An 11,426-nucleotide genomic window follows, 5' to 3' on the forward strand; every position below is an offset into this window, starting at 1 on the left:
CCGTATGAAATAGCGGGTCATTTAAGTCTTTCTCTGTCACTTGTTGATTCACCGGAAATTTGATCATAACCAAAAAACTCAGACCCCGAGCATCTTAGGTTTTGCATGTCCTCCATCTTAACATGTGTAAGATTTGGCAGATGGCCGAGTATTGAGACTTGTTCGCATTTGTTGCACCCTGCTAATTCAATTTCTTTCAAGTTGCTGGCAAGCAATAACCATGATGGAAACTTAACACCCATGAACCCCTGAATCTTCAAAATTTCCAAATTACAATGTGGTCGCATGCCTTCAAGTACATCATCCTCATTGTCAACATTGTTGCTTGGTCTTCTAAGCTTCCAGTGGAGAGTTATCTTGCGTATATATATGTTTCTTATCAACTAACTTTGCCTTCACTGCTTCTTCTCCATCTCTTACATGCTCCAGATAATAGATAGATAAGGCGTCTCTCAAATGGTTCACTCACCCAGCTAGTTCCTCAATTCTAGGTCCAGTCTCCTTACCCACCTTCAGAAAATGTAATGATCTGAGATTAGTCAATCTTCTCAATATCCCAATCGGAACTTTCGCATATTTACCAAAATAAACATGTCTCAAGTTGATCATATCAGCAATCATCTTTTGGAACTCTTCAACATGATAAGGCATTTTAAACGTACGTCTCAAGGTAATAAAGCTGACCAATAGATTTTGGAAATGCTTTCACATTTCTTCCCATAACATTCATATACCTCAAGTGTGTCAACTTTCCAATTGAACTCGGCAACTTATCAATGTTTGGCTTGTATAAATTTAACACACGTAAAGATCTAAAGCTAGGCAAACTACTCTCAAGTGCTTCTCTCTTAGAAAATAGTGAGCGCAAGTTTGTCATGTCTGATACTTCACAAGATCATGCTCGTGCATCTTGCATGCAGTAATATTACTGCAGAAGTCTGTTTAACATGAAAAAAATGACTTTTCTAGTAAGATGTCAAAATATTCATTACCTCTATCCTCCGTCTCTAGATTAGCTTTGGTTGGGACAGTGTGAAGCCATCCTTGAGCCATCCAAAGTTGGACCAAGTCAGCCTTTTCTATTTCAAAATCTTTGATGAACACTGAGTAGTATGCAAAACACTGTTTCAATGATGAAGGTTTCAATTCATCAAAACTCAACTTTAAAATCGACATGATTCTGTCTTCTTCTTCCGGTAAATCCCATATTTTACTTTCTACAATTGAACTTCATTCATTGCTCGTTTTAGAGCGCATAATGTTTCCTACTACCAACAATTAAATTGGGAATGGAATTAGATGTCAACACAACAATACTACAGACATCTTCAATTGAATATTAACGGCTTATTGTATATCACTATTATTTGTTTAATTTTCACTACATCAACAATATTTGGAATAGCAATTCTTGTTATCAAATCAAAGTAAAAAGAAAACATGGTAAAACTTCAAATGTATAATATAACATGTCTTGGTAAAGATTTTTTACGCTGCCTTAACCAAAGCTGGTCAGATAACAAAAAAACGCTCTGCAGCGGTTACTGAGAAAAACTGCCGTGCTTGGAGTTTCGGAGGCTTGTGCTGTTCCGTCCGGCGGCCGTCCCTATGACGTTGTTGTCGGACTCGTAGTTTTCGTAGGTGTCGGTGGTTAGCCCACAGGTAGAGGCCGGATTCGGAGTGGCGGCGGGGACCAGATGGCACGATGCAGGAGCACTGTGTTTCGGTGGCCATGTCTGCCACCACCAACGCGGGACTCCACTCTTCCCGAGGCCAGCACCCCACTCTTCCCTGGACTCTGGCGGTCTGGTGAAAGGCTGCGTCCCGGATCTACCTGGTTACTGGGATCCATGGCGGTCCACCATGTTTGGAGATCTCTGGTCATGGTTCAACGTCGGTGTTCACAGGAGACGGGATTCGCTTCTGGCCTGGTCCGGCTACTGATGCCGGTCGCGGTTCATCGGCGGAGTGTTTCGTCAGATGCGGCGGTCCGACTTCGAGGGAGCGCGCGGGAGACAGCAGCCAAGTCCCCGTTGTGGACCCGTCCTGCGGGTTTGGGCCTCTCTTGTGGATATGGGTCTGTCAGGTGGGTTTGGGCCACTCCTGTGGGTTTGGGCCTTGGCTTGTGGGTCTGTCCTAGGTTTTATGCTTTTCTATTATTAGGTTTCAATTGTAGGTGTATTTTATGTACAATAAATCCTTGCCGACCCTTGGTAAGGACATGTGGGCTTTGTCCTTGTCTGCATACTCAGTATGCCTTGTCTGCCCTAGCGAGGCGGGAAATCATGCATTGGTTGCAACCTCCTGGTGGTAGGATGAAACGACGTGTCGTCGGTCTTGTTCCCGTTCGGCAGCATGTTGGGAAAGCTACTTATCTATTGGTACTATGGCACTGCTTTATCTTTCCGATGTGCCACCGTCATTGTAAAGCAAATAGAGTAGTTGGTATGACACTCTTTGCTATCAGGTGCATGTTTGAATACATTGTCGTTGTAGAGACTGCTGGTATTATTCCAGAGTTTCTCTTGATCTGTATTGTAATGAGGGGTTTAGGCTTCATATCCCCCCCTATGTATTCATCCGTTTCATTAATTCCTGAGGGCAGCCGTACAGCCCTTATTTCAAAAAAAAAAAAAATATATATATATATATATATAACATGTCTTTTCCACTAAGACCTCGTTTAGTTCGCGGAATGGAAAGTAAATCCTTTGTCTTTCCCATGAGAAGGGAAATGAAATTTCCGAAGAACTTTTCATTCCGATGTTTGGAAACATTAGGAGAGTTATCAGGAAAGTTGATAAAAAGTTTGTAATTAATGTAATGAGTAATAAATGCAAGGAAAGAAACGGGGGAAGTGATTCCTTTATTGTGGAAGGAACCATTTTTTCCTCTATTTTCCTTTGGTTCAGAAAATGATTTCATTTCCTTTTACATCCCAAACGCAAAAAGGAACAACTTTCATTTTCCGATACTTACTTTCCGCGAACCAAATGAGGCCTAATGGTACACCCCCACACTTTTTGGCAATCTCCCTTCTAATTCTCTCTTGATCTTCAAGTTCCGACTGGAATTGCTTTATCCTTCAATATGAGCCAACATTCATCGTCTGATAGTTTTTTTTTTTCAAATCACACTACGAAGGATCTCCACCATTTTTGTAACTTTGCCACTGCGGGTAGTAACAACAATGCTGCTTCCTTGAGTATCAGTAATTCTTAGCAATCAACTCTTCAAATCATTCTATTTTTCAGCATCTTCATTCCATACATCATCAAGTATGAGAAGGTATCTCTTTCCTTTCAACTCTCTTCTCGAAGAATATTACATATCGGCATATCGCATCTATAGCTTTCACTGCAGCATTTTATGGTTTAAGATATTCCAGGATCCCTTTCAGAATTGAATTGACTTCAAAAGGGATAGATACACATATCCACATCTTTTTCTCAAAGTGCCTACTTATCTCATATTCATGTTATATTGATTTAGCCCAAGTTGTCTTTCCAAGCTCTCCATACCCACAATGGCACAGAAAATTAAGAAGATCAACATATCTGTGGATGAGTTGAATAAGAAGGCAGGTGCTATTGGCTTAGTTGCTAGACTATCCTTAGATGCAACAACTTCCCATGGTATAAGAATTGACAGGGAGACCTACTCTCTCTTAAAACAAGATGAAAACAATATCATTGGAAGGGACGATATTGTGGCAGATATATTTCAAGCCCTGACCAAGAAAGTCAAGAGGCCAAACAAGAACAGAATGCATGATTAGTTGAAGAAACTAGAAGATGGATGAAATCGCTCCTTTATGAAATTATCACGCATAGTCAAAATTTGCGGGCAGATTTCTGTTCAGAGGTGGTTATGGAAAGATTCTCTAGCTGCTTTCGGATAAGAGATGCACTCTTGATATATGTCTAACAGTGGTTGTGGACATCTCTAGCTGTTTTTTGGCCAATAGATGCTCCAGTTGCTAAGGGCTTGTACACCAAGGCTGACTTTGCTTGGCACTGGCAGAACTTGGAAGTCAGTTTGGAAGAAGTGGGACTAGGCCACATAACAAAGTTATTGAGTAGAGGACGTCGTTGGTAGATGATTTAGTAGCAAAGGTCCTTGTTATGTACTACAGAATATATAGAGCCAGAGATTTAAAACATTTTGATCTAGAAAACAGAGAGACAGCAAGTGAGGCAATGAAATGGTAGAAGATGAATAAACATACTAGTCTTTTCTCCACGGTGGCAACTATCTAAGCACCTTAAGGAACCAGAGGCACATGGAACATTCATACAAAAAATGTACCAAATTTCTTCTTTCTATAAGTTAGATTCAAGATCCACTCAGGAAAGTTTTGTAGATATTGAAGAACCATTATCTTATTGTTGTTCTATGAGTATGCATCATCATTCATGTTATACCGTCGTTTTCTGAAACTAACGAATCCTGTACTGGAAAAGAAAATCCAACAAGGATATATCTGCATGCCATCCTCAATAAGTTCATTGGTGACAACAAAGAGATAGCATTTGGCTTTGCAAACAAAGCAATTGGAGCCTTGATAGACAAATTTTATAATCACAATTCATCAATATGATGACAAAGGAAACATATGTAATCCAGAAAATGAATGCTAATTATTTCTAAACTTCTGAGTTTCCAATAAGCAGTTTTCCTTCAGATGATTCTTCTCCACAGCTAGCAAAAGTATGGGAGAAAAAGGTTCGTCGAGGGCCTTATTATTCTCTAAACAACTATTGTTTGCTCTAGATGCTACCCCCGCAATCAAAGTCCACTCTCTTGGCTTCACTTCTCATTTTGAGTCTCTACTTTTCACGAACTTCTTAGCCTGCCAGAAGAATAAGAAATGAGAACAGCAATTCAGGTTAATTTGAGAGACGAGAAAGCAATCTACAGAAGGAAAACTGTCCAGTTTTCTAGAAAGAAGAAACAACAGTTTCACAGATAAGTTTCAATAATGATTTCATCAGAAGTGGCTAATTATTTATATAGATGTTCGGATTCCCATCACATATTTCTAAGCTGCAGTTCGGACTGCTAAAGACGTGAAAATAGAAAACCAGCGCACAGACCAGACGCTCAAAAGGCTGAAGAATATAAAAAGCGAAGGCGTCGAATCTTGTACCTGCTCAAGGGTTAGAAACATGATTGTATCACATTCCAAGATCCTAGCCGTCCAAAATTTGGGATGAAGCCCTTATAAAAGGCCAAAGGTCCCTGCACAACATCAAATCGTAAATAACAATACTCTTATTATTGGAAGGTAGACACAATGGCATATACACTAATGACATGGAAACTAAATCACCTGCATATTCTGTTTGGATCAACAATTATAATGTAAAAGCTTTCAAATTAACATCTCACTCATAAGGACACATAAATATTTGATTTTGACAACTTCTGAACTTTATAAATATATTAGGAAATGAAGAATATGCTGAAAGGTACGGGAATGAATCGTTCATACATCATTCTTCAAAGTTTTAACGAAGCAATCGATCCTATTTTTGTAAGCAGAAGAATCTCCCATCATTCTTGACTTAACCTGAGAAAAGATGAAGAGCACAAAAAAAAAAAAAAAAAAGGGTTAATCTGAGGTTGTATGCATCTAGAATAGGTTCAAATTAATTCTCTAAAAAATAAAAGAATAGGTTCAAATTAACCGGTACAGGAAATCACGCAACCATAGCATTTACCCCATACTTACCGAGTTAAGATATATTGGTCATCCAATTTTACCTTACAGATCAGAGGCTAGTTAACAACTTTTAATAATCAGAGCTTGAACAAGAGTATGAAATGAAGTCATATAAAAGTAAAAGTTGAGATCATCAAAAGAATTGGTAAAACTATTAACTAAGTGCAACCTTCATCAGCAATTCAGCATTAACAAATATGAGGGATGTTTTCTGCTAACAGACATGTGCCGTTATCCCAAATTATTAAGAGCAATGACAGCTATGCACTAGAAACCAGGACTACTTAACTAAAGACCAGTAAGAAAGATTTCACATATGACTATATATTATAGATAGATTACCACATCAACTGGTGAGCCAATGCAGACGGCAAAAAAACCTGCCCCCAGACCAGCAAAAAGATGAGTGACAACATTGTCCTTAAACCCGGGAATTTTCAAAAGCGTCTGCATAGAAATTTTACACATTAAAAATGACTAACAAGAGTTTCACTTCAAAAGGGAATGATGACCATTCGGGATGAGTTTACCTGCTTCACTTGATCATAACTGGCTAGTTCAGCAGCATTAATGATAGCATTACGTGCAATGTTAGGTCCAATTCCAGTCCAGAGATCACCAACTCCCTCCTGATTTTTTTTGCAAAGTACCCATGATTAAAAGTCAGAAAAAGTACAATTCAATGGTGCTCCCTGAAATTTTTTTAGGAAAAAAAAAAAAAAAAAAGTCCAGTATCAATGCACAACCTGACTCAAAATGGTGGAATGCGCATTGAGCGCGCCAGAATAGCGCCTTGGTGCGCCTGGTGGTAGTTTTCCCTCAGCTTGAAGTCTAACTTTGACAAGATCAGTTGGATTTGCCACTGTGATTGCTAGAGCAGCTGTTCATAAGAAAAGTACCCACTTACATTGATTTAAACAGCAAAGAACACAGCACAAGTGCAAATATTACTGCCTATCTTTCCATCTTGGAAATGAAGGAAAAATAAATAAAAAATCTAACTTCCAGTTAAATCAATAAGCCACCACAAATATAGTTCACATGACAACTTTCTTCTTTCCCTAAACTAGCAGAAATAAACTGTAAATCCATTAGCATCCACAACCATGCTTAGCCTGCTCACCTGTAGTTAATGCAGCAAGAATTTTCTTTGTTAAAGGAACATCTCCAATAAAGTCATTGCCCACATATAAGGACTTAATCTGTCAAGCACACGATTCATACACTAGTATTAGATACCAATAAGTTCATGCCAGAAAGTATATATGAACTGTAAATAATTAATCTCATCCAATAGATCACTAGATATATATGTTCAGCCAACTCATTTAGAGTTCAGGACTTCGTCACATAGCAGTCTGTAATTGATTTCAATATCAAGAATTTACATTGTACAATAGTTTGGCACAACACAGATCTAGCCTAGCCATCTTTTCTTTCAAGAACCATCTGTTGATCAGTTTCACCAACCTGGAACAAGAGGATTTCAGAGCACCTCTACATATGCTCTACCTGACATGCAAAAGTTTGTAAAATGACTACTTCATTCAAACTGAAGCAACCTGAAGGCAAAGATCTTCCTGCTTGAACATGAGCCAGAACTGCCTTGAAAAATCAATTCAAGATTGGCCTTAACCTCACAAATCTGAGCTTGTTTCAGCTATGCCATATCATCTGTCAGACATCACCCAGTATTTCTATCCGAAGAAGTCGGATTTGATGGCTATGAGTTGCTTTGAAGTACAACAAGAGTACAGGACTAAAATCCACAATCGTGCTATGTAGTACACATTTTCTCTTAATTTGCTGCAAAAGGATAAGGAAGAGTTGGATTACATATGTAGTACATAATTCCCATCTGGACAAGGATAGCAAAAATATAATGATGAATCACAAGGTTATACATTTTCATGCAGCACTTTGAAGGCCACTTCAAATGCACAAACTGAAAGCTTCTTTTTCTGAAAGGGAACCTGTTGGCTTGGCACCAAGATAGAATCAAGTCCTGCATTTTCCCTGCAGACCCCTGGAAAATAGTATGGTACTAGATATTGCGGCCCGCACGATGCTACGGGTATATTGTCGATATGGTTCAGCTTAATAATACTGCAATTACAAACATTAGATACATTATACATCTATAAACGGTATTGTTTTACATTTTCTAAAATCTATAGCCCAATGACACTCAAACTACATGTACATTGATCACAGGGACATGAGAACAAATGGCACTAGTTGGTAACCAAAAGCAACAACAATTTCTCACTCAGTTAAGAAAAGCAAAACTTAACAATGACCAAAAGAAAGCTAGAAGAGAGCTGCTTCAAAAAGACCATCTTGCCAGGGGTAATGCTTGCGGTTAGTACAGGTAATGTATCTGTTTAATATCGGGATGCACCAAAACAGTAGGGGCATAAAAAATCTAAATGGAAGAAAATATAGTTTAGCTGAAAGGATCTCATTGTTTTCTATACGGCCAGCCATTTGACTGTAGTCGATCAAATAGAAACAATGAAGTGGAATTGAGGGAGATGGGCACAGTCTGCATACCTGCACTTTGATTTGGAGGTCGTTTTCTAAGGGTTGGATATCTTGAATTCTTGCTGTGCGAATTGTTACTATTATCTGTAAACAATTTCAACAAATGTAATTTAACTTGATATTCAATTCTGGGCAGCCTATCTAATTTTATTTTGTTTCTTGTTAATATCTAACAGAAGTTACTTAGCTCTTCAATAAACAAAGAAAATGTTATACAGATTACAGCCTCCTAAATAGTTGTATAAATCTTTGACCAGTTTCTTTACCCTGACTTCTTACTAACTAAATAAAGAATGAGCAAACTTTGGCACATTAAATTCTGTATACAAATGGCTTCAGTGTTAGTGTAAGTAGTAACCAGAGGCCATAAGTGGTTAGAACTTGAGGTAGAGACTCAGAATATTAGCATTTGTAGAGAACATGTATCAGCATGAAAGAAGCAAGTTAAATTTCTTTTCACACTCATACACATAAATGGAGAGAGAAGAGCATTACCTCTTTTTCAAGCACAGTAGTTATTTTTAACTACCTTTAAACATTCATTCCTTGTCTGGGCAGAATTTGCAACAGTGATTCCTGCAACCACATTGAAACTGAATCCATTTAGCCCCGTTAAAAGAAACATTACCCTGAAAATAATCAAATACAATCAATGCAGATGTTGATACATAAAAAAGCACACAGCAGAGCAAATTCCAGTCGTGCAAGTACCAAAAAGCTCACAATTTTTTTTTTTCAGAGTTTCAATATTTGAATATACCAATATTCATTTTTTGCAACCAACCGCCATTGGACTCCACACAATTCCATGCACAAACTCATTTAGGTAGATCAAATTACAGCACCAGATTAAAGTCTTAAGCAAATCCCAATTACAAAAAAAATTACCAATTATTTAGCTAGTTCTCTATATTTTCACTATTACTTAAAGCAGCATGCCTAATCTTACAGGATACTCATAATTGAAACCCAACTCATGAGGTGCATCACATCCTGTAATATTTGGATAATCCTTGTGGCAACCAATACCTGAACGGCAATGATTAGCTATATAATGGCAACCACTACCTGTATATAATGATGAGTAATTGCGAACAAAGATATCAACATTACATGTTGACAAAAAAACCAGAAAAAACTGTCCATGAAATTTACCAATTTCCATAAATGAATCTTGTTTCAGCAGAGAAGCTGTAACAAAATGTAATTCGAAAGTAGAAATTTAGCAAACTCATAAGCAATTACTTTACTAATCCAGAATGAACAGAACTGAAAGCACGCAATGCAAGAAGTGGTAGCTTCCTTGAGCAGGCGTACCCGAGGGTATAGAGATTTAGAGTGATAGGATGGAAGCGGTGTGATTGAAGTAGTTGCCCTTCCTCAACGCTTTTTCTGAGCATCTTGAGGAAGGGCACCATTGAAAACTTCAAACCCATGAGGAGGAAGGGCAAGCAGTTGAGCATGATTCTCTTTTTCCTTTCATCTTCTACCAATTCACCACCTTTTTTGCTTCTATACGGTTCTAGATAATGTAGCAAACAATCAAATGCATCATCACTAACAATCAAATGCAAAATGAACTATCAGATTGTAGGAGGAAACTGGAAACAAAAAATGAATCCAATTTTGACCAAAATTAACTAATATTAAAAGTTGATGGTTTGTTTTAATAGAGGAAAAGTTAGTTTATATGCAAGTTAGTAAATGAAGAATTAGAAGCCACAACATTTTTAGCTAAAGGTTGTTAAGTCAAAAGGTTTATACTTTCATTATCAAACTTTGTCAGCTAAAGGTTTGTTTTTTCTTCTTATTTCCGGAATCAAACACAGAACTTTTTTAATTCAGTCCATTACCAAACCACAGAAACCCATAATCCAACAATAAGCAAATTTCACCAATTCTACTCTAAAAACGGACCAAGTACAGAAACCACAATACAACAGATATCTGCTTTATTTCTTCAAACCTTCAAGCCTCTCAATTTGAGGGAGAAAAGACTCCTCTTTGGTCAGCCCCGACACACAACCCATTTTAACTAACAACAGAAACCCCATTTCTTCATATTCTCATCAATCCCCTCAATTTACATCAGAAAATAATCAATATTTACTCAGTCCCTAATTCAAGAGCTGAAGAATCAATCCTTGGTCAGTATGGCACAGCCCATTGTAACCAACAACAGAAACCCAATTACTCAAGCAAATTTCATTTGGATTCTAAAAACAAACCCAAATTCAAAAATCTGAATCAAATTGCTCAAGCTATATTAGACCAAACTAACCGAACAACAAAGTACAAAAGCAAAATATGATGCAGACTAAGGAGAATCATTCACTCTACATATCTCAGTTAGTTTGTTTCAATACTGCACTCATCCTCTCTGAAAATCCATAAGCCTCAAAATGAATAACAATTTCAACAACACCTGCATGACCCAAATTCAAAATCATTGACATGCAAAGAATCAGAGTGAATTTGAAGAAATTCTCTGAGATAAAAAAAAAGCTGAATATCTGTTGAGGGAACAACCTCTCTGTCTCTCGCTCTCTATCAATCCAACAATTCTCTCCACCTCTCTGTCTCTCTTTTTGCGAGGCGAATAACCCTCTCAATTTCTTCTCTTTCCTTTCTTCCCATGTACTCTTCTCTTTCTTATTTTTTCTGTGTCAGCAGAACCCACCCAGCAATTCAGCAAATGAGGCACCCAGCGCCGGTGCTTTAGAATATAGAGTTGCAGTGAAAGATGCCCCTGCACAAACAAATAAGTGACGAACAAAATAAGGAAAATATAGAGCAGAGACTAGGGAAAGAACAGAAGAAAAGAAAATGTGAAAGCTTGCCTTGTTTCAACGCAAAAGTTCAAGAAACGAGGAATGCTTGCCCCTGAACCGTTAGAGCTAGAACAGAAGTAATCTTCTGCAACTGGACACATACACGTAGGCACATATTTATCTTGCAGCTGGTGTGTCACACAGCTTCAAAATTCAATAAAAAAGAAGTTTGGTCAATGATAGAAACAAATCTAAGTGCTTACTGCAATGCTTAGAAAAGAAAAGCAGTAACTTTAGCAGTGTCTGACTAGACTCATATAATTTGCAGTAAGAGTTCTTTAACAATGTAGCTTCAACAAACTTAAAAACCCAGTGTTCAAGCATTA

The 11,426-nt window shown here is 37.8% G+C and overlaps 2 protein-coding genes, 1 long non-coding RNA gene and 1 pseudogene across 4 annotated transcripts in view; all 4 read right to left on the reverse strand.

Annotated features, from left to right (window-relative positions):
• Positions 1–17: 17 nt before the first annotated feature.
• Positions 18–3,772, reverse strand: LOC133716076 (putative disease resistance protein RGA3; annotated as a pseudogene).
• Positions 3,773–4,452: 680 nt separating this feature from the next.
• LOC133714319 (mitochondrial uncoupling protein 1-like) lies at positions 4,453–7,170 on the reverse strand. The gene is made up of 8 exons (XM_062140417.1): positions 7,114–7,170; positions 6,849–6,927; positions 6,472–6,605; positions 6,256–6,354; positions 6,068–6,172; positions 5,495–5,572; positions 5,150–5,241; positions 4,453–4,852 (listed from the first exon to the last, which is right to left on the reverse strand). The coding sequence occupies exons 1-7, from the start codon at positions 7,153–7,155 to the stop codon at positions 5,161–5,163; spliced, it is 618 nt and encodes a 205-aa protein (XP_061996401.1). The 5' UTR covers positions 7,156–7,170; the 3' UTR covers positions 4,453–4,852; positions 5,150–5,160.
• A 3,442-nt stretch (positions 7,171–10,612) lies between these two features.
• LOC133714325 (uncharacterized) lies at positions 10,613–11,018 on the reverse strand. The gene is made up of 2 exons (XR_009848592.1): positions 10,799–11,018; positions 10,613–10,694 (listed from the first exon to the last, which is right to left on the reverse strand). It is a non-coding gene; the product is annotated as an uncharacterized LOC133714325 (long non-coding RNA).
• Positions 11,019–11,109: 91 nt separating this feature from the next.
• Positions 11,110–11,426, reverse strand: part of LOC133714316 (putative disease resistance protein RGA3) — a 46,561-nt gene continuing 46,244 nt past the window's right edge. Inside the window, exon 3 of one of the 2 annotated variants that reach the window (XM_062140414.1) lies at positions 11,110–11,228. The gene's annotated coding sequence lies outside the window, so the exon portion shown is untranslated. Of the gene's footprint in view, positions 11,245–11,426 lie in introns of both variants that reach the window. The other variant, XM_062140409.1, reaches the window with a different exon arrangement.

Source organism: Rosa rugosa, chromosome 6, assembly GCF_958449725.1.
Source record: "Rosa rugosa chromosome 6, drRosRugo1.1, whole genome shotgun sequence".
NCBI lineage: Eukaryota > Viridiplantae > Streptophyta > Magnoliopsida > Rosales > Rosaceae > Rosa > Rosa rugosa.